Source organism: Nannospalax galili, unplaced genomic scaffold, assembly GCF_000622305.1.
Source record: "Nannospalax galili isolate Female #2095 unplaced genomic scaffold, S.galili_v1.0 scaffold879, whole genome shotgun sequence".
Lineage (NCBI taxonomy): Eukaryota > Metazoa > Chordata > Mammalia > Rodentia > Spalacidae > Nannospalax > Nannospalax galili.
The window spans coordinates 1,970,083-1,994,000 of NW_008346261.1; the positions used below are offsets into that span (position 1 = coordinate 1,970,083).

Below are 23,918 nucleotides of genomic sequence, written 5' to 3' on the forward strand. Positions count from 1 at the left end.
AAAATGATGGATAAATTTGTTTTCTCCCCCTATCTAGAAGCTTTCAAGAGAGAACCGACATTGATTCTAACCACTCCAACAGCTATCAAAATACCTGAAAGTAAATCCTGAATCCACCACTCTAGAGTCCAGTCTTGGAAGACAAAAGAAAAACGAGGAGGAACACAATAGAAGGATGCTTTTGGAAGCCCTTGTCAAGAAATTCCAAAGGACTCTCATATGAACATTTGAAAATTGCCCTGTCTAGAATTTGTAATGCTAATTACTCTTGCCTTTACTTCTCCTTCACATCTCCTATTCATGATTAAAGGACTTTTTTTTCCCCTTAGAGATAAGAGTTATGCAATTTGGGAGTCTTTTAGATAGACCCACTTAAGGGGTACCCCAACTGCTTCACCCTGCGTCCCTGTTCAGCATGGAAGAAGCCAGAGTGGTCTGCAACCCTATTCCCTATTGGCAATTTGGGTAACCTCTTCAGAGGATGGTGTGATAAGAATAGGAGGTAAGAATTGGCTAGGCAGTTAGGATAAAAAGACTCCAAAGAAAAGTAGCCAGTTTCTTGGCTAAAAGTCAAAATGTCCTTGGGCTTTTTAGCAACATACTCTGTTCCAGAGGTCAAAAATGTCAAAAGTATTTGGAGCTTATATCTAATCCTTAAAAGATTTTAGGGTTACCTCTTCAGAGGGGGGAATGTTAGAGTAGCCAAAAGACCCATAAAAATAAATAAATAAATAAACAAAAGAAGAAGAGTACATGAAGTTATCAGAAAAAAGTGATGGGAGATATGGGAAGTCTTGGAGGACAGGGAGTGGGCGTGGATTTGATCAAAACACCTTATATGCATGTAATATAATTATTCTCAATAATTATTAATATAAAATCCTCAATAAATTATTTATTTTTAAAAAATAATGGCAAGCTGGGTTTGGTGGCACACGCCTTTAATCCCAGCACTTGGGAGGCAAAGGCAGGCAGATCTCTGTGAGTTCAAGGCCAGCCTAGTCTACATAGTGAGTTCCAGGACAGCTGGGGCTATAGGGAGACCCTGTCTCAAAAAGAACAACAACAACAACAACAACAACAAAAGGCTGTGCTACCTACATCAAAGGGCAAGAATTTAAGATTACATTTTAAAAGTGTAAGCACAGAGTTGCTATCCACAACAAAAGTATAAACTCAATAGTATTAGTTCATGTTCTATGTGAAAGTCATTTTACTGTACTAGCTCAATTCACGTATAAAAGCATGCTTCATGGTTCTTTTCTAAAACCAAGTAATTTACACTTAAAATGTGATGTTTTGGTATATTTATACATTGAAGATTGATGAATTCAAGATATTGAGGTTATCTATCACATCAAACACTTATCATTAGGGCTAACAGACTTTTTTCCTTTGGTTGAAATGTTGGGGATCACATCCAGGCCTTTGAGCATGCTAGGCAAGTGCGCCACCACTGAGCTACATCACTGGTCTTCCCTAAACTATTTTCAATTATGAGCTGACCTCAGTATTTGGGAGAAATGGACTATATAGTGAAGTGAAGAGCTATTTTTTTTAAAGGTTAGTATAAGCTAGGTGTGGTGACACACGCCTTTAGTTCCCACAGAGGCAGAGGTAGGCAGATCTCTATGAGTTCAAGGCCAGCCTGGTCTATATAGCGAGTTCCAGGCCAGCTGAAGTTACAGGGAGACACTGTCTCAAAAAAAAAAAAAAAAAAAAAGGCTAGTGTAAGTTGTTTAAAATTTATACCCCAAAGAACTGAAGCTAACTGAATCGTCTAAGCTTTCTTTTAAGCACACATTTATAAATAGTGACTTAAGGGCAGGAAGTTATTCAGTCTGTGGATACCCCTATGTCCTGGAAACCTTGGTTTCTTCTTTTGATGTGGTGATGCTCATGGGAGTTAATAGATGAGTCATCCCTTGGGGAAGAAGGGCTATCGTGCCCTCATCAAACAAAAGGCAAACAATTTTTTTCTAAGACGCGCCTGTTGGTCTTCCCGCAAGAGCCCTGAGTCACTGAGTGCTTATAACTACAGTCATTGTACCTATAGAAATCAGCCTTGAGTCATACTAGAATCTAACTCGGGAATTTCTTTGATGTACACAGGATACAAAGGTGAGCACTGAAGCAATAATCATAAGTCAAATCGAAATGACAGTAAAGAAGATAGTTATCGGTTTTGCTTTAAAGGAATCATTCCATTTCATTGCAGTAACAATTACCACAATATTTCACTTACCAAAACTACTTCCTCACTTCATTTTATCCATATTCCTGACACTTTTCAAATAATATTTTAGCATTAAAGAATAAGAGCCTGGTGTGGTGGCACATGCTTTTATCCCAGCACTTGGGAGGCAGAGGCAAGAGAATGGATCTCTGTGAGATCAAGACCAGTCTGGTCTCCATAGTGAGTTCCAGGTCAGCTGGGGCTATAGGAAAACCCTATTTCAAAAAACAAACCAAAAAAAAAAAAAAAAAAAAAAAAGAAAAACAGAAAAACAGTCAATAGTATCAGAAATATCTGTATCTAAGGAAAAATGGCTTCAAAGCAGCATAAAATACCATAAAGCACTGTTTATGAAAGGAAACATGGTGCCATACACATTAAGGCAATTTTTTTTTTTTTTTGTCTTTTTGAGACAGGGTCTCCTTGTAGCCCCAGCTGTCCTGGAACTCACTATGTAGACCAGGCTGGCCTTGAACTCACAGAGATCAGCCTGCCTCTGCCTCCCAAGTGCTGGGATTAAAGGCGTGTGCTACCATGCCTGGCTCATGTCAGATTTTTAAAAGGTACAATTTTGCCACAGATTTTTAAAAATTTATTATTTTAATTTTATGTGTACAAGTATATTGCCTGCATGTACATAAGTGCACCCATGTTGTACAATGCCCAGGGAGGTCAGAAGATGGCATTGGATCCCTAGAACTGGAGTTATAGATGGTTGTTAGCTGCCATGTGAGTGCTGGGATTTGAACCAGCGTCTTCTGAAGAGTGCTCTTAACCACCGAGCCATCCCTCCAGCTCTCACATATTTTAATAATCTCAAACTTACAAACAAAATGGTCATCTGAAGAGCAATATTTCACAACTATTTTTTTTACTTAATTTCTAAGAGTTTTAAGTATTTTTCTATTAAAATGGTCATATTAAGAAAATGTCTCCCGGGCTGGATGTGGTGGCACATGCCTTTAATCCCAGCACTTGGGAGGCAGAGGCAGGCGGAGCTCTGTGGGGTTAAAGCCAGCCTCATCTACATAGTGAGTTCCAGGACAGCTGGGGCTACAGGGAGATCCTGTCTCAAAAAAACCAAAAAAAAAAAGAAAAGAAAACGTCTCCTAAATTATCATTAGATGGACAGCACCTTAATGTTATAATTTCTAATAAAACTTGGACAATTTTACAATATAATTCAATAGCTCCAAATTTTCTACTTTCAAACTGCGTCTAGGAAGGAGAGCACTAATGATTAAGGCACATAAAAATTCCCATATTTTGATCCCCAAATGTGAGGAAAACCAATGACTAAATTTTATGTTAGAGAGAAAATTTGTCATACTTTGTAGATAAGTATTTGGATGCTTTTTAATGTTACAGTGATAGTTCTCTTTTCAGTTCTAGGTCTAGGAACTGGGCCTATTTAAAAGAGATACAGGGCTTTGTAAAGTCTTTCTTCAGGAAATTGCTCCACCTAGTGTCAAAAACTGTCCATACATGGCACTAAATATAGGACTGTAAATTGTGGCCAATAGATTCATTCTAGCTGTTTTTTTGTTGTTGAGACAAGGTCTCATGTAACCCAGGTTGGCTTTGAACTTCCTATACCGCTGAGGATGGCTTTGAATACTTATCCTCACCCCTCTGCCTTCTATGTGGTAAGATTACAGGCATGAGCCCACCATACTCAATTTTGTTAAATGTAAGACTATAAATCATTAATGGCATACAACAATTTACAACTGGCTCTGTAATCGTCTTGTAACTTAATGAATATAATGTATGTATATGTAAAGGATTGTGTCTGAGATACATTTTCTTCTAATGAGTGGCTGGGCTGAAGATATTTAAACCTGAGCTTCAGTATTGATTAAGGCTTATTTATATCTCGTTCAACACTTCTTTTTCAAATGTGATCCTTTAGGGCTATAATCTAGAGCTGACAAGTTCATCAGGGTCTGTCATTGGCTAGTCTCTTCTCTCTGAATTTCCTCTTTCTTTTTTTTTTTTTTTTTTTTTGAGACGACAGGATCTCCCTGCATCCCCAGCTGGTCTAGAACTCGCTATGTAGACCAGGCTGGCCTTGAATTCACAAAGATTCACCTGCCTCTGCTTCCTTGGCTGAATTTCCTCTTTTTATTTTAACTTTTGAGACAGAGACTCACAAAGTAGTCCAGGCTGTTAGGAATAGTTAAGGATGGACTATGGATATACCTCAGTGGTAGAGCATTTGGCAAGCATGTACAAGGTCCTAGCACTACAAGGAAAAGAAAAAACTGCTAAAGCATATAGTTGAAAATGATTGCCTGCTTTAAAAAATAAATTAAGGGACTGGGAAGATGACTCAGTAGAATGATTATTGTCTTCTTCCTGAGGACTTCTGTTTAGTTCCCAACGCCCACATTGGGCACCTCACAGCCAATTATAAATCCAATTTCAGGGGAGCCAATGCCTTCTGGCCTCTGCCAGCACTTGTATACACATGGAACAAGTAAACTCAAGCAGGCACGCATGCACGCACGCAGGCGCACACACACAAAACAACAACAACAACAAAAACAAAAGCTGGGTGAGGTAGGGTACACATTTAATTCCAGCACTCAGGAAGCACAGGCAGGCGGATCTCTGTGAAACTGTTATCAGCATGGTAGTGAGTTCCAGGCCTGTTGGGATGACCAGGAGACCCTGCCTCAATAAGACTAAATAAATAAATAAATAAAATAAAATGCAAAGCCAGGGAGATAGTTCAGTGAGTAAAAGCACTTGCACAAGCCTGATGACTTGAGTTTGATCCACAGAACCCAAGCAAAGAGCTCGATGTATCTGTAATCCCAGTACTCGGGTGATGACATGGGGGCAGAAATAAGAGAATCAGTGAGAAGCTCAAGTATGAAGTGCAGCCATAGAAACAACAAACCCTGCATTACAAAACAAAGTGGGGGCTGGAGAGATGGCTCAGCAGTTAAGAGCACTGGCTACTTGTGCAGAGAACCCAGCACCCACATAGCAGCTAACAATCATCCTAACTCCATTTCCAGGGGATCTGACGTCCTCTTCTGACCTCCATGGGCATTGCACAACACGGGTATACTTACGTACCTGCAGGCAATACACTCATACACATAAAATAAAAATAATAAATAAAATATTGAGAAAAAAAAAAAAAACAAGGTAGAAGGAGAGAACTCACTCCTGAAAAGTTGTTCTCTGACTTTGGCATGTGCTCTGTGTCAAGCAAATGCCAGCACTCTTTCTCACACACAGATACAAAGTACATGAATCTTTTTAAAACTTGGAGTACAGTGACATTCATTATAATGGCTGCAATCATTTGCTAAGTGTTTATATACATTAGGCAGCATGTTGAAAATCATACATCTATTATTTAATTCTTAGAACAGCCGTGTGAAATAGGTATTATTATCTCCATTTACAGTTGAATAATCTGAAGTTTAAAAGTTAAGAAATCCGCCAAATATTACATAGCTAATAGTACTAGAGTGGACATTCCAACCTAGTTACATGATTTCTCTCATAATCAGAATTGCTGCATATTCTTGACTATTAAGGAAAAAGATGGAAAGTCAGATTGTGGTGGTGCACACCTGTAATTCTAGCATCTGGGAAGCTGTAGTAGGACGGTTGCTTCGAGTTTAAGGCTAGCCTGGGCTATACAGCAACACCCTGTCTCAAAAAAAAAAAGAAAAAAGGATAGAATTAAAGTTAGTCATTATATCCGACACTGGTTATGAGTTAGTTCCCACATATAAATATGTAGATTAATTGGAAAAATCTAATTGATAATTGCTGGGTCAATGAATGTGGGAAATTATTAGGAACAGTTAACATTAAAAAAATTTTTTTTAAATTTTATGTGTATGTGTGTATTGCCTGTGTGTAGGTAAGTACACCCGTGTTGTGCAATGCCCTGCTGTTGGATTCCCTGGACCTGGAGTTTCAGACAGTTGTTAGCTGTCATGTGGGTGCTGGGATTTGAACCTGGGTCTTCTGCAAGAACAACCAGTGTTCTTAACTGCTGAGCCATCTCTCCAGCCCCAGAAAAGTTAACATTTTCAGCCACAAACTTTCACTGGTCTTATGTAAGCAAAATTTATAGGCATAAATATATATAATAGAATATGTCTCCAAGCTAAATGGAGTCATTTGATGGTATGGGCTTTGGGTGAAGTTACTCTGTACAACTATTGTAGTTAATCTATTATTCAGAATTGAACCTGCAGTTATAGTACAGTATACTGACTGTATTACTAATGCCATCTAGTGGTGGACAAATACAGATGTACTTAGAAAAACAAGTTCTAGAAGAATGGTTTTAAAGCATTCCTGATGAGTCTCTGGAGAATAGGATGAACACTGAAGGTCTTGTTTTTGCCAGAAAAAAACAAATGCTTATTTGCTAAACACACAATAAGTACAGTATATGGGGGAAATTTGTAGGGTTCTGAAGCCTATCCATGGGTTAAAATAAAGCAAATCAACTAACCTTGTGGTCCTACTAACTTGAGCTACAGAAAGAAATCCACTGATTACCTTCATTTCCTCTCTGGTTAATAAACACTACTACTATATAAACATTACTTAATTTCCCTTTTGGCTAAATATCTGGCTTCTGCAACCTAGGAGACTGTTCTCAAATCGATTTACAAAATTTGATGGTAGCTTCAAATTTTCCCTGTTGGTTGGTTTCATTACATTTAATTTGGATCAGACAATAACTCTTAGTTGTAATATTTAAGGAAGTGATGTGGGCTTCCAGCACATCCAAATTTCAAGTTACACACTTTCAAGTAAACTTAAGAATGTAAAGAAAATTATTGCCAGGCGTGGTGATGCACTCTTTTAATCCCAGCACTTGGGAGGCAGAGGCAGGAGGATCTTTGTGCCTTTGAAGCCTGCCTGGTCTACATAGTGAGTTCCAGGACGACTGGGGCTATAAGGAGACCCTGTCTCAAAAAGCCAAAAAAAAAAAAAAAAAAGAAAATTATTCACTGATTAACTGAAAAATAGATACTTTGTTTGTTTGTTTTTTGGTTTCTTGTTTGGTTTGGTTTTGAGACAGTGTCTCCCTGTAACCACAGCTGACCTGGAACTAAGACATTTCATTTTTTTTTTTTTTTTTTTGGTCTTTTTGAGACAGGGTCTCCCTGTATCTCTAGCTGTCCTGGATTCACCATGGAGACCGGGCTGGCCTCGAACTCACAGAGATCCACCTGCCTCTGCCTCCCAGTGCTGGGATTAAAGGCATGTGCCACCACGCCCAGCCCGACATTTCATTTTAAGATCTAAACTTCTAAGTCTTTTAGGTGACCATTTGATATATAATTCATCATAATTAATAAAGTGATACTGCCAAAAAGGTAACTTACACAAAGTGGGAATCAGTGGATATGAAACAAGAAGCATTTTCATATTACTTTTAAGCCATGACTTTTTAGTAGACAGGACCATGGTAAACAATGAATTAAATCTGTCTTTAAATGGATTGGAGAAATGGCTCAGCAGTTAAGTGCGCTTACTGCTCTTGCAAAGGACCTGGGGTTAGTTCCAAGCTCCCCATTCAGGCAGCTCACAACTGTCAGTAACTCCATTTCCAGGGGATCCAACAACTGTCTCTGGCCTCCACAGGCACTTGCATGCATGTCATATACACAGAAACAACCAAGCACATACATACATACACATAAATAAAAACAAACAAACCTGATTCTTTTCATATATTTTGCAACAATTCTATCAAGAGAGCTGTATTTCTGACAAGACTCCTCTCCTAACATGGTCTCTGGATGGAGGGGTTACACGAGTATATGGCAGAGGTGTCTGTTTCACCAGCATAAAAAAGGACATCAGAATGCTATCATCAGCACATCTCCCTAAGTGAAGGCTACATAAAGGCTCATAAAAGAAAGTAGATGTAATTAGGACTTCCCAAACACAATTACATTTCCTAGATAAAAACAAAAGAAATGGAGACTCATATCATCAAGGAAATGGTATTTAAAAGATCTAGCTTGAGATTATTTGGACTAGCTCATATTAAGTAGAGATCAAAAAGACACTGCTTTGTTCTAGTTTCCTATTTTCATTTTAAAAATATGTGCCAAAGTTCTCAAGTAGACAGTTAAAACTATTTGTGAGATTTTGCTTTTAATCTTTGTTTATGTATTCATGTGTGCAAATATGGGTACACATGTGTACCATGGTGTATGTGTGGAGATCCAAAGACAATCCTGAGTGTCAGTCCTCCGTTTCTACTTTGAGACAAGGTCTCTTGTTTGCTGCTGAATGTGCCAGGCTAGCTGGCCTGTGAACTTCTGGGAATTCTGTCTCTGCCTCCCATCTTGCCTTAGAAGCACTGGAACTTCAGATGTGCATTAACTACTGTACCTGGCTTTATGTAGTTCTAGAAATTTAAATTCAGGTCTTCATGCTTATGGGACACAAGTGCTTTATCCACTAAGGCCACTTTCCTAGTCCTCATGAAAGTTTTTGCTACATATTCAGAACATTATTGTCTATTGACTTCCTCGGCGAGATAATTCACATAAAGCAATGATTCTAGGGGCTGGAGAGATGGCTCAGCAGTTAAGAGCACTGGTTCCTGTAGCAGAAGACCTGAATTTGAATCCCAGCCCCCACAAGGTGGCTAACAACCATCTGTAACTACAGCTCCAGGGGATCCGATGCCCTCTTCTGTCCTCTGTGGGCACTGCATAACATGGGTGCATTTACATACATGCAGGTAATACATTAATACACACTAAGAAAAAGCAATGATCCAAGAATCTCATACATGCTAAACATTCAACACAAGTTAGCTAGCTAATCAGGATTAGCTATGACAATAGCAAAGCATACCAAGATCTCAAATGACACCTAGCACTTATATTTCACTGATCAAAGCAGAAGCAGGCAAGGATACACCATCCTTCCGCATGTGTGGAATTCTACAAAAATGGACACAAGACAGGAGTAAAAAATTAACAGAACTGACTTTAGCTCATATTCACATTAGTATCAATATAAGAACCACACCTGTCCTTTGGATTATAAGCAGTAGTAATCTATTGCACACTGATTTCCAGCCCGACCAATCAAACAAAAACTCAAGACCAGGGCCATCTTTTGCTTTTTCTTCCTTGAGCAAATTATTTTTTATAGATGTTCTTTGTTCTTTCTCTATTTATTATACCTAAGCACCCCCCCAAAGGAAAACCTGTGTCTAAAAGAAAAGGTGTAAGAGCTACAGGCAATCTAGTCAAATGGAAATAGCACGTGCTGCATCTCTTATAAAGTTTAATCCATTTCATCCCAATTCTACATACTAATTTTTTTTTATTTGGTGTTTCATTGGCCTTTGATCTACTTCTGATTGTTGTAGTACTAAAAAGGTGGAACTGGGACTGGAGAGATGGCTCAGCAGTTAAGAACACTGACTGTTCTTTCAGAAGACCTGGGTTCGAATCCTAGCACCCACATGGCAGCTAACAACTGTCCGTAACTACAGTTCCAGGGGCTCTGATAGTCTCTTCTGTTCTTTGTGGGCACTGCATGACACGGATGCACTTACCTACATGCAGGCAATACACACATACACATAAAATAAAAATAACAATTTTTTTTAAATCCTTGCAAAATATTTTTTAAAAAAGTTGGAATTTTGTTTTTACAAGATCCAATACTGATTCTTTCCTAATTAAAAAACAAACAACAACAAAAACCTCTCAGTAAACGGAATATGGAGGGAGGGCTTCCTTGATTTGATAAAAAAAAAAAAATGACTATTTTTTTTTTGTTTGTTTGTTTTTTTGAGACAGGGTCTCCCTGTAGCCCCAGCTATCCTGGAACTCACTATGTAGACCAGGCTGACCTTGAACTCACAGAGATCTGCCTGCCTCTGCCTCCCGAGTGCTGGGACTATAGGCATGCGCCACCATGCCCAATACAAATGCTACTTTTAAAAGAATTGGGGCTAGAGGAATGGCTTAATGGTTAAGAGCACTGGCTGCTTTTGCAGAGGATCTAGGTTCAGTTCCCAGCACCCACATAGTGGCTAAGAACCATCCATAACTCCAGTTCCAGGGGATGTAATGCCTCCTCAGGCATTGCATGACACAGGTGCACTTACATACATTCAGACAAAATATTCATTTACACAAAAAAATAAATTAAAATGTTAAAATGTTAAGGGGCTGGAGAAATGTCTCAATGGCTAAGAGCCTGGAGAAATGTCTCAATGGTTAAGAGAGCTGCATACACCAGACTAGATGGCCTGTTAACACCTGGTGATTCCCCTATCCATATCCCATCCCCCCATAGAAGCACTGGGACCAGAGTTCTAACTTATCTGGCCTCACAAGTATTATGGGAATTCAATGAGTCCTCATGTTTGTGCAGCAAGCACTTTACCCACCGAGCCATCTCTCCAGTCCTTAAATTTCTTCATCCTAAATTTGTATGCAATTTAAAAGGGGTTCCACTGAATTCCTTTTTAAGATTTTTGCAAAATCTGCTACCCAGGTTGCTTTTTAGATGATCCCAGGTGGTTTTTTGGTCTTTTTTGAGACAGGATCTCCCTGTAGCCCCAGCTGGCCTGGAATCACTATAGACCATGCTGGCCTTGAACTCAAGATTCAGATATTCACCTGCCTCTGCCTCCTGAGTACTGAGATTAAAGGCATGCACCATCATGCCCCTCACTACAGATGATCCCAGGTTAATCAATTGCTATAAATGAGTTCCTCAATCTTATTTTCCCAAGAAAGATCCGAGGATGGGTCTAGATAAAAGCAGAAATGTATCCTGTAATCTGTCATTCTTTTTTCCCTCAACTTCTATTAGAGAATGCAATATTTTTTAAAGATTTATTATTATTATTTTAATTATGTTATATGTGTGTGCTTGTGTGTGGGAATGAACATGTGAGAGTAGTTGCCTGCAAAGTGCAGAAGAGGCCATCAGATGCCCTGGAATTGGAGTTATACGCAGTTGTGAGCCACCTGACGAAGGTGCTGGAAACTAAACTTGGGTCCTCTGCAAGAGCAATAGCTGCTCTTATCTGCTAGGCCATGTTTCCAGTCCCAGTGAATACAGTATACAATAATACTGAGAATTTAGCAGTTATGGGGTTGGGGAAATGGTTCAGTCCATAAAGTGCTTACTGTGCAAGCACGTGGACCCTTGTTCAGGTCCCCAGCACTCACAAAAAGCTGAACATATATGCCTGTAATTCCAGAGTAGGGGAGGTAGAGAGACAGGAGGATGCTGAGGGCTTGCTGGTTAGCCATTCTAGCTAATCTCTGAGCTCCAGGTTTACTTGAAAGATCTCGTGTCAAATAATAAGATGGAGAGTGACTGAGGAAGACATCTGATATCAACCTCTGTACACATGTGCATACAAGTATAGATGTACCTATACATATATGTGCACACTCATATAAACACATACACTACATATACATACTAGTGTATCATACATAAATAATTTACTAGTTACTAGGAAAAACAATAATAGAGACTGTTCCTCTATAATTTTTGTTTTTATTTCAGATAGAATCAGTGAGCAAACATGAAAATTATCCTAAAATTCTAAGTTTTTTGTTTATTTATTTTAAATATTTATTATTTTTAGTTTATGTGTATGAATGCATTACCTGCACATATATAAGTGCACCTGTGTAATGTAATGCCTGTGGAGGTCAGAAAAGGGTGTGGGATTCCTCTGAAGCTGTAGTTACAGATGGTTGTTAGCTGCCATGTGGGTGCTGGGAATCGAATCTGAGTCCTCTTCAAGAGCAGCCAGTGCTCTTAACCACTGAGCCACGTTTGTCTATCTGTCTGTCTGTCTATCTATCCATCTATCTGTCTATCTATCTTCTATCTATCTATCTATCTATCTATCTATCTATCTATCTATCTATCTATCTATCACCAATCTATCTAATGTGTATGAGTGTTTTATCTATCTATCTATCTATCTATCTATCTATCTATCTATCATCATATCTATCTATCTATCTAATGTGTAGTATGAGTGTTTTATCTATCTATCTATCTATCTATCTATCTATCTATCTATCTATCTATCTATCATCATCTATCTATCTAATGTGTATGAGTGTTTTGCCTGCCCACATGTATGTAAGTGCACCCATATTGTACAATACCCATCATGGAGGTCAGAAAAGGGTGTCAAATTCCCCTAGAACTGGAGTTAAGGATGGTTGTTAGCTGCTATTTGGGGCCAGAAAATGAATCCAGGTCCTCTACAAGAGCAGCCAGTGCTCTCTACCATACAAAATGTCAATCATCAATTATAGTAAATATGCTACTGTGCCTGACTTAAAATTCCAAGTTTTAAAGTAAATTTGAAGAAATTATATACTATAGATTAATTACCAAACATCCATGAGGTCATTAATTCAGCACCTGTTTGGGCCAAGCAGATAATCATGCCTTAATATGTATGATACCAGCTTCGGTAGTGAATTCATTTAGTACAGAGAGTGTATTTGTTGGCAACAATGAACTTTATTTTGCACTGAGTATCACTGTGACACCCTTTACCATGTTTTTCCCTAATGAAGATAAGACTATTTGCAAATATGGAATTGTTTTTACATTATTACTCAGAGATAAAAACAGAACAAAAGAAGCAAGCTATCAAGAACACAAAATTTAAACCCATCAGCCCTGAGAGTGCTTCCTAAACTGTGGCCTAGGTCTCCTTGCTCTACCTGTTTCCCTAATCCTACCTCTGACTTTTCAGCTTACTTGTGAATAAGGTCCAAGTCTTTTCCTGCTCATTTAAAATACATTTTTATTTATTTATTTTTATTTTTATTTATTTATTTATTTATTTATTTATTTATTTTTCAAAGTATAACTTGCAGGAGCCAGTTTTCTCCTTCTTTCATTGTGGAACTCAGGTCATCAGGCTTGGCACCAAGAGCTTTTACCCATGGAGCCATTTCCTTGGCTTTTTTTTTTTTTTTTTTTTTCGTACAAGGTCTTGCTAGGTAACCTAGGCTGGCCTCAAACTCATGGCACTCCTGTTTGGGCTTCTCAAGTGCAGAGATCATAGGTATACACCACTATACCTGGACTCATTGTAAGCCTTACATAAACAAACACTTATTCATTTAACTGTTTTTTTCCTTTTCTCCTTCTAATTTCTTAGCTCAAAAAGGTTAAACAAAACAATTAATTGAACTAAAAGCATTGATTTGAGGATTAGAACATTTATAGAACATAAAAGTAATGAAATACAAATTAGATTTTGAACTTCTGAACTAAAAACACCGATAAAAAGATAGAAAAATCTCTTTTGTTTTTGCTCATGAAAGTTATTCTTACCAAATAAAGCAGAAAAGTGTGCAGTCCCGTTCCAAGTCCAACAGAGGACAAAATTCCCAAACCTATCCAGTAGGCATATAAAAGAAACTGCTTCTCTATACGCTGCACATACTGAAAAACAAAAGGAGGAGGTGTAATCAAACATACAAAACTATGATTCAATGTAGAGAGTATGAATTTTATGAAACACACATCAGTCTTATACTGAAACTTCATGGGATTACCAAATGCTGAAGACTAGAATGAAAATCATTAAATCTCTTACCTGTTGATGTGCTCCTTCAACATAATACGTAGTTATAAGCACAGCAAGCAGCAGTAAAAAAGACACCACAATGCTTTGACGATGCCACAATCTTAAAACAAATTGAAAATAAAAACAGAATCTCATATTACTCTTTATTTGGAGTCTTCATTCACACAGCAATTTGATGAAACAGACTTTGGGATACAGAAAGCGATCAGTCAAGGTACATGGGTCCAGAACCCAATGATCACATACCCCACCATAGCCTTTCTCGTTGCTTAAAGCCTGATCTTGTCCTTATCTTCTGATATGGAGAGGTATCAGAGTACAATAGGAAGAGCGTTGACTTTCAAGCAAGAGGCTGGTCAGAGATTCTGTGTTGCCCTTTTAGCAAGACACTTAACCAACCTGATTTTGGTTTTTGCTTTTGAAATCCTAGTAATCACATACTTGTTTTCCTTTCTTCACAGAGCTGCTATGGGGATCAAAGAAGCTAAAAACGGTTTTGTCTTTTTTTCCCCCCCAGACTTTAGGCTTAAGTCTATATAAAAAGTTATTTAGATAATTAGAGATTCTGTGTTGCCCTTTTAGCAAGACACTTAACCAACCTGATTTTGGTTTTTGCTTTTGAAATCCTAGTAATCACATACTTGTTTTCCTTTCTTCACAGAGCTGCTATGGGGATCAAAGAAGCTAAAAACGGTTTTGTCTTTTTTTCCCCCCCAGACTTTAGGCTTAAGTCTATATAAAAAGTTATTTAGATAATTGATAATTTTTGATGATTTTGTTCCTAACCAGAAAGTTCTAGGGTCCAGCCTTGGAAGACAAAAGAAAAATGAGGAGGAACCCAATAGAGAGATGTTTTTGGAAGCCCTTGTCAAGAAATTCTGATGGACTCTCATATGAACATTTGAAAATTGATTCCCTGTTCTGACTTTTTTTCTACTTCCTTGTCTAGAACTTGTAATGCTAATTACTCTTGCCTTTACTTCTCCTTCACATCTCATATTCACCAGTCAAGGACTTTCTTTTCCCTCTAGAGATAAGAGTTATGCAATTTGGGAGTCTTTTAGATAGACCCACTGAAGGAGTACTCCAATTGCCTCACTCTGCGTCCCTGTTCAGCATGGACAAAGCCAGAGCAGTCTGATTCCTTATCCGCAAGTTTGGTTACCTCTTCAGAGGATGATAAGAATAGGAGGTGGGAATTGGCTAGGCAGTTAGGGAAAAAAGACCCTAAAGAAAAGTAGCCAGTTTTTTTTTTGCTAAAACTCACAATGTCCTAGGGTCTTTTAGCAACATACTACATTCCAAAGGCCAAAACTGTTGAAAGTATTTGGGAGCTTTTATCTAATCCTTGAAAGATTTTAGGGTTACCTCTTCGGAGGGGGGAATGTTAGAGTAGCCAAAAGCCCCATTAAAAAAAATAAAAGAAGAAAGAGTACATAAAAAAAAAAAAAGAAACAGAGGATCTTATCAGAAAAGATGTATTCTCAAGATATGTGAACCAATATTTTAGGACCAACTTCTCTTTTCCAACAGAATAGTTACAGAATTGTAGATAAGACTACACTCCTAGATCTAGCTTGCTATTATCTTTCAGACTGACTGTATAATAAATTAATATATGTAAATAATTCAGTTCCATAATATATGTTAAAATACCTGCTTTTGGGGCTGGCTCAGGGGTTAAAAACACTGACTGCTCTTGCGGAGGACCTGGGTTCGATTCCCAGCACCCACATGGCGGCTACAAACTGTCCTTAACTCCAGTTCCAGGGGAATCTGAAGCCTTCTTCTGACCTCCATGGCATTGCACAACATGGGTGCACTCACATACATGCCGGTAATACATTCATATACATAAAAAATAAAAGAAAAATAATAAATAATTTTAAAAAAATACCTGCTTTTACTAAGGGGAAAAAGAAAAGAATCTAAGAAGTCACTGAAGTGGCCTGAAACTTTTACGACAGTACTTAAACAGTTAAATGTTTCAAACTTGTAAGTGTTCAACTTTTGAATATCTCTACTATACATAAAGTTTGAGATGCACCACAATTTAAAAAAAAGTCTTTGTTAAAAAAAAATTTTATTAATGTGTATGTATGTATTGCCTGCATGCATGTAAGTGCACCTCTGTAGTGCGATGCCCATGGAGGTCAGAAGAGGGTGTCACATCCCCTGGAACCGGAGTTAAGGACAGTCATTAATGGCCGTGTGGGTACTAGGATTTGAACCCGGGTCTTCTGCAAGAACATTCAGTGTTCTTAACTGCTGAGCCATCTCTCCAGCCCCTGCAAAATGTCTTATAAATTTTATGTGCAATAAAAGTAGAAAATAGTAAAAATAATTTGGGAGGACAAGAAGAAAATGCTAAGATGTATAAAAGCACAACTTGCTCTCTGCAATACTTGAAACAGGGCTTACAAATCTAAGCTTAAAAACAGGACAGATTTTATGGTAGAGTTCTTTTTCTGTTTTGTTTTTATTGTTGTTTTGAGATAGGGTCTCACTATGTAGTCCTGCCTATTCTGGAACTCAGAGATCTGTCTGCCTCTGCCTTCTGAGTTCCGGGATTTAAGGTGTGTGCCGCCATGCAAAAATAGCTGTCTTGTTTTCACCGGCTCAACCTATCCTGAACCAAGTACCAGGTATCCTGAACCTTGTCCTGCTACTACCTTGGTTTATCTAAGTCTGTACTCAGGCCTGATTTCTGTTAAATGTAAAACCAGGAGAAAACAACCATTATCTTTTCAGTGTTCTCCCTTGAAAGATCCAACATGAGATAGTCGTCAATTGTAATTATTGAGCAAATATCAATACTTCCTCATCTGTCTTTCTTCAAACTAAATGTCCCAATCTCTTTCTCTTTTTTGCAGGGGGTGGGGGGAGGCGAGGGCTTGGGCGTAGAAGAGACATTGTCTCATGTGGTCCAGGTTGAGTTTGAACTCCCTATATAGCACAGGGGGACCTTGAAAATCCAGTATTTTTGTGGTGTTGGGGACTAAACTAGGGCTTTGTGTATGGAAGACAAGTATTCTAACTGAGCTACATCCCAGTTCCCCAGCTATTTCTTTTTAAACTATAGGAAGGAAAATAATGTTCCTATGATAGTCTAAATTTAATGAATCCATTTCAGTGGAACAGATGGAAGGGAGTAGGAGATGGCTGAGGACTTCTAAAATTAGCAAATAGAATTTATATAAAAAGTAATAGAAAACTCTTTACTTTGAAGTCCATTCCTTCAAGATTACAAGGCTTTCCAGAGAAAAATACTGCAAGGTAATGAGTGGCTGTCTCCACAGGACAATATTCTGCCTTTCTTCCCGATCCCTTTTCTTCTTTTCATTTATTGAAGAGGGGTCTGAAAGACAACATTATGGAAGTTAAAAACAAAATTCTTACATTTATGGTGTGTCTCTCCTTTTCTTTTCTTTTCCTTTTTTGGTCTTTTTGAGACAGGGTCTCCCTGTAGCCCCAGCTGGCCTGGAACTCGCTATGTAGACCAGGCTGGTCTTGAACTCACAGAGATTAGCCTGCCTCTGCCTCCTAAGTGCTGGGACCACCACGCCTTTTCAAACAGTAAAAACCCATCCACCACCTCCCATCTTACATGTCAAAGGCTGCACATAGGAATCTCAAAAGTAGAAATGTGATTTGACATCCAGGTCATGCAAATTTAAAGAGTTCAAAGTACTAAGTTAAGATTATCCTTTCTCTAGAGGATGCAATTTGTGGAACAAAATTCTAAAAAAGTGTATCTGAAATCTGTAACAGAAAGTCAAGAGTTGTGGTAGGTTCCCGTAACTTAAGCCTAAATGGCTTTTCATTTGTCTATACATCTCGCCTATCTCTTTGCATTCCATCAGTGACAACCTTACAGAGCAGTCTTTTCAGTCATCATGGAGAGGGATGGTTCAACGTATGAGTGCTTAGAAATATACTGGATGAAGACGACTTCCATCCATGTCCCAGGTAACCATTCACAGAAAGTCCTAGAGTCCTGAGAAATGGCAACTAGTCCAAGCCCAGCAATACTTACTGGTTTAGAAAGGAAATGAATTATCACAGTTGCCACTCATTATTTTGGTGCTAGGGACTGAGTCTAGGTCTTCATGCATGCTATGCATGTGCTCTTCCTTTGAACTATATACCACCAGCCCTAGAGTTATCAGTTTGTAATTAGTATTACTTAGAGAACAACTAGAACAACAAAACAAAACAAGCAAATGCCAACTCCCTTGTTCTTTGCCACCTCCTTTCCTAGATGGTATTCCAAACAAACACTGCTAAGAATTCCAGCAGTTAATGTGGACTAAGACAACCAATTTGGGGGAATGACAAGCCTAGGTGTTTCTGCTGCAATCTTCATATCACCTTTGTAATTCTTTCATCTTTTTGAAGCAAATCTACCTCTATGAAGGGACTACCCTCTATGAAGGACATTATAGTAACTTAGCATCATATTATAAATCTATGGGATTTAGAGCTCAAAATGTGGAGGCAAGCTACTTGGTTCCAAATCCTGGTCCGGATGCTTATCACTTATACAATGTTGGGTAAGTTAGGTAACATTCCTGTGGTTCAGTTTTCTATTCTATAATATAAACAGGGAACAGTGAGTACTTATTTTTCAGGGTCAGTATAGGGATTAAGTGAGGAAATACATGTAAGCTCTCAGAAGATTTTGACACGAACTGCCCAGTTAAGGTTTCTACTATTGTTATATATTTGTTACCTGTGAAACTTCCATTGTGTTGTTCCTTATTCATTGCTACACGTCTCTGGTCACAATTTTTTCCATTCTCTGCCATTTCATAGATCAGAAACTCTGGAGGAGCTAATACAGCAAAATAAAAATCCAGCAATACATTATAGTCTGCTGCAAAACTGAATACAGGAATAACATGGCATCACATCCCATATGCCGGGGCATGTGTTCACATTTTTATCCTTCTATAACCAAGAGTTGAACAATTTCTATATAAATCCTAGTACCATATAAAAGCTTCTGGTTGTGAACCTTTCCTAAATAATTATTCCAGTGACTTTTCTGGATTAAAATTTTGGAGCACAGACTAAGAATAGAACATACTAGTACCTTAATAACTGATAAGCTAGAAGCCTAACAAATCAATGTCATACGTAATTGGACATTTATCTTAAGTTTTTTTTTTTTTTTTTTTTTTTTTGGTCTTTTTAAGACGGGGTCTCCCTGTAGCCCCAGCAGTCCTGGAACTCACTATGTAGACCAGGCTGGCCTTGAATGCACAGAAATCCACCTGCCTCTGCCTTTGCTGGGATTAAAGGCGTGCACCACCACACCTAGCTTATCTTAACATTTTTATCTTTTTATTTTTTTTATCTTTCATAGTCATGTTAAGATCATTAGAAAAAAATGTATTATATTATCAGAAAGGTCTCAAATGCTGATGTTGATCCAAGACCACATCTTTATGTAGGAAACATAACTCAAATGATATGGATACAGAAGATAAAATTTTTACATGTACTGGGCTGGGGTTATGGCTCATTTGGTAGAGTACTTGCCTAGTATGCACAAAGTTCTAGGCTCCATCCCCAGCACCACATAAATTTGGCATGGTGGCATGCTTCTGCCATCCTAGCACTTGGGAAATGGAGGCAGGAAGATCAAAAGCTCAAGGCTAGCCTGGGCTACATGAAACCCCCCATCTTGGAAAAAATGTGGTATATTCAAATAATACGATATGATTCATTCATAAAAAGAATAAAGAGGGCAATCTGTCTCTAATGTCTGTCACCCCATTGATCACCAGGGTTGATTTGGCTGATTCTACTGACTAGGTTGGTCAGCAGACTAGGTTGGTGTTGGTATCTACCTCCTTCACTGTTTATGTGTGTTTCTTCCAAAGACGCAGGTGTAGTAGTCAAAAGGATGGCCATTCTTCAGCCAAGGGTATATAAGTAGCTGTACTCTCCTGTTAGAACCTCCAAGCAACCTTCAAAAAAAAATAGAGACAGGCATGGTGTCTCTCACAACTGCAATTCCAGAACTCAGGAGGCTGAGGCAGAATGGTTGCCACTAGCCTGCAAGACTGGGTTTCACCAAACAGAAACAGTCTGGGGACACAGCTCAGTTGGTCAAGTGCTTGTTGCATAAGCATGAAGACCTGAGTTTGACCCACAGTACCTATGTAAAAATGTAAAAGGTCAGGCGTGGTGGAGCATGCTTATAATCAGAGAGCTGGAGTGTGAAGATAGGCAGATCTCTGGGACTTGCTGATGAGCCAGCCTAGCCTACTTGGTGAGTCCCAGGTCTCAGTGAGAGGCTCTGTCTCAAAAACAACGTGGAGAGTGCCTAAGGAATGATGTCAGAGGTGGCTCTCTGGCCTCCACCTGATGATACATGCACATACATGTGTACCAGCACATGCATGCACACACACATACACACATATGAACAAAAAAGAAAGTACTAACTGTTAGGGTTCCAAACAGCAGCAGCTTCCCCCCTCCCCAACAGGGACCTACAGACTTTGGAGCCCAAAAAGGGAACTGAGTTGATAAGCACCTTGACCTTTGAAGTCAAGGGAAACAAACTCTGCTGAGAAGCAGCCTGCCTTTCCTCTGATCTCCAAAGATAAGATAAGCAGATTCTACCTGTTAACCAGAGATTTTAGAAGTTGTTTATCACAACAGCTTTTCTCTTATCTTAAGAGGGAAAAAGTAAACACTTCCAGACCCTAATCCTACCTGCTTTTCCTGCCTCACATTCCCCCTTCCACACCCTAAAGCCCCCATATATAAAGTCCCAGCTCACAACCCATGGGCGGACATCGTGGGCTGACATCTTTCCCTTCCCTTCCCTGACATCTTTCCCTTCCCCGAGGGAAACATGTCCCGTGCGAAATAAAGCTGTATCCCGCTGAGAATTCCATCTGTGCCTCGTTGCCTCCTCCATCCGCGCTCGCCCACTCTCTCCAACATTTTTACCTATCACTAACATATGCTACAATAATGATAAACTTTGAATATATTATACTAAGTAAAAGACGTCAGTCACAAAAATACCACAATATGATTCTCATTTGCATGAAATGTCAGAATAGGAATATACAAAGTACAGAAAGTAGTTGAGGGAAATGAGGAGTTGCTGCCAAATGATTGTAGCTTCTTCTTGGGATAATGAAAATGGTCTAAAATACATAATGGTGACAGTCAAACAAGTGTAACATATAACTAACAATCACTGAATGACTTGTTCATTACTATTTTTGCAGGTCAAGCTCTCATGCATGCTAGGCAAACACTATTCTTCTGAGCCACACCCTAACTGGACAGCTTCAATGGGTGAATCATGTGGTATGTGAATCATGTTTCAATGATGCTATTTAAGAAAAAAAAAATCAACAAGTTACTATCAAAACATGCAAATATATTTATAGAAAAGAATGACATACTTCTTAATGAATCTCTTCATTTTCTTTTTTTTCGTATTTTATACAAAATTTAACTCAAAATGAATCAAATAATTTGGAGAGCTACAACTGCTAAATTTCTAAAAGACTACATAGAAGAAAACCTTTGTAACTTAGGCTAGGCAAAGATTTCTTAAATCGATTATAGAACAAGTTCTATAAAAGAAAAAAGTTACAAAATGACAAGCTCTCAAGTTTCAGCCTCCTGATTCTAAAGCATGAAGAATTGACTTCCTTACTTATTCCAGGTCTCTGTCCTTTCTTTCTCATTTAAATTTTTAAATTTGTTTTAAATTTATGTGTATGTGACTTTTGCCTGCATGTATGTGTGCCCATGTGTGCCATATCACAGAGGCCAGAAGAGGGTGCTGGATCCCACGGAATTGGAATTACTGGTGTTGTTAGCCACCATGTGAATGTTGGGAACTGAGCCCATGTCCTCTATAAGAGCAGCCAGTGCTCTTAATTGCTGAGCCACCACTCCTGCCCTCTCTTTTCATTAAAAAAAGTTTTATTTGTTATTTTTATTTTATGTGTATGAGTGTATTGCCTGCATGTGTACAAGTGCACCCATGTTGTACAATGCTGTGGGGATCAGATGAGGGGGTTGAATTCCTTGGAATTGGAGTTATGGATAGATGTCACTCCCCATCTGGGTGCTGGGAACCGAACCTAGGTCCTCTGCAAGAGCAGCCAGTGCTCTTAACTGCTGAGCCATCTCTCTAGCCCCATAGATTTGTTTTTAAATGATAAGAATATGATATAGGGCCAGCAAGATTGCTCAGTGGGTGAAAGCATCTGCTGCCAAGCCTGACTACCTGAGTTTGATGCCCAGGATCAACATGGTGGAGAGAACTGACTCTTGCAAAGTTGATCTCTGACCTCCATACATATGCCTACCCCGCAAGCAGAGAGACACACACACATAATAATGTGGTAGTTTGAATGAAAATGTCCCCCATAGGCTCCAAGTGTTTGGACATTTTGTCCCCAGATGATGGTGCTGATTTGGGAGGTTTTAGAAGGTGTGGCTATCCTGGAAGAAGCATGTCACTGGGGGTGGGCTTACAGAGTTCTTAAGCCTTGCCAGATCTCTGGTCGCCCTCTTGCTTCCTGTGCCTGGTGATGATGTGAGAGCTTCACTTCTGCTCTTCCTGCTCCAGCCACCTCCAGCCACCATGCCTCCCTGCCATGATGGACTGTAATTCCCCTGGAACCGTAAGCTCAAATAAACTCTTCCTTCCTCTTGCTTAGGGTCAGTGTTTCTATCACAGCAACAGAAAATTGACTAATACAAATAATAAAAAAAAATAATGTTTTTTTTTAATTATTTTTATTTTATGTGTATGCGTGTACTGCCTGCACGTAGGTAAGTGCACCCGTGTTGTACAATGCCCTTGGAGGTCAGAAGAGGCTGTCAGATCCCCAGGACTGGAGTTATGGACGGTTTTTAGCTGCCATATGGGTGCTGGGATTTGAACCCGGGTCTTCTGCAAGAACCGCCAGTGTTCTTAACTGCTGAGACATTTCTCCAACCCCCATTAAAAAATAATAAAAATTTAAAAAGAATATGATCTAGTCATAGACTTGTTACTTTAAACTCTTGAACACTCTCTACTGAACACTCTCTATCCCCCCCGCCCCCCCCAGTCTCTACAGGAGACTACCTGTCTCCCTGTAGTCCCAGCTGGCCTGGAACTCACCAGTGTAGACCAGGCTGGCCTTGAACTCACAGAGATTTGCCTGCCTCTACCTCGGAGTAGTGCTGGGATTAAAGGCATGTGCTACCACAACCAGCTATATTCCTTTCTGTTATTGTTCTATTGAAGCAGGGCCTTCCTATGTAACTGAGGCTGGCCTTAAATTTGCTAAGTAATTCAGGTTGGCCTCAGAACTTCAAATCCTCCTGCTTCAGTCTCCTAAGTGTTGGGATTATAGGTACACACAATGTCTAGCCCTAACTGTAATTTCTAAAATTCATACCTTATACAGAAAAACAAATGAAAGATTACGATTGAACAAAGTATACATTCATCAGCACAACAGAGGCTCTCTTCATCTAGATACAATCCACTGTGACCAACTTTGCTTTATTGCCTTCATTTCTCAGCAAGTGAATAAAACATATTAAGAAATAAAGCATGGGCTTTCATTACTGTAACTAGCCTGGGGTAGAATACACAGTTCAAATGTGAAAATCTAGATGGCATCTCAGGTAAATCACACGATCTTGAGCAAGTTCCATTTCCTTTGGGCTTTAATTTTCTGGATTCACAAAATGAGAAAAAGTTGGTCAAGGCAGTGCAGGCCTGTAATCCTAATACCTGGGAGGCGGAGACAGACAGAATTGTATATTCAAGGCCAGTGGGGGCCACAGTGAGTGTGAGAACAGGTTGCAGCCTACATAGCAGGCCCCAGTCTTAAAAAACAAACTCTGGTGCAAACAAAACAAACTCTGGTGCACCCAACTTCATAAAAACAATACTACAGGACTTTAAGACCCAAATTAACCCCAACTCATTAATAGTAGGGGACTTCAATACCCCACTATCTCCATTAGATAGGTCAACAGGCCAGAGACTTACCAGAGAGACATCTGAATTAAACAAAA

The 23,918-nt window shown here is 39.0% G+C and overlaps 1 protein-coding gene across 2 annotated transcripts in view; it reads right to left on the reverse strand.

The window, feature by feature from the left end:
- The window catches only part of Vmp1 (vacuole membrane protein 1), a 133,323-nt gene that overhangs the window by 81,999 nt on the left and 27,406 nt on the right, over positions 1–23,918 (reverse strand). For both annotated transcript variants that reach the window (XM_029568107.1, XM_008842662.3), the window contains exons 2-5: positions 18,586–18,687; positions 17,076–17,211; positions 13,863–13,953; positions 13,598–13,708 (exon numbers count right to left, since the gene is read on the reverse strand). In XM_029568107.1, the coding sequence (XP_029423967.1) occupies positions 13,598–13,708; positions 13,863–13,953; positions 17,076–17,211; positions 18,586–18,661 (414 nt within the window). In that variant the 5' untranslated portion in view covers positions 18,662–18,687. The remainder of the gene's footprint in view (positions 1–13,597; positions 13,709–13,862; positions 13,954–17,075; positions 17,212–18,585; positions 18,688–23,918) is intronic.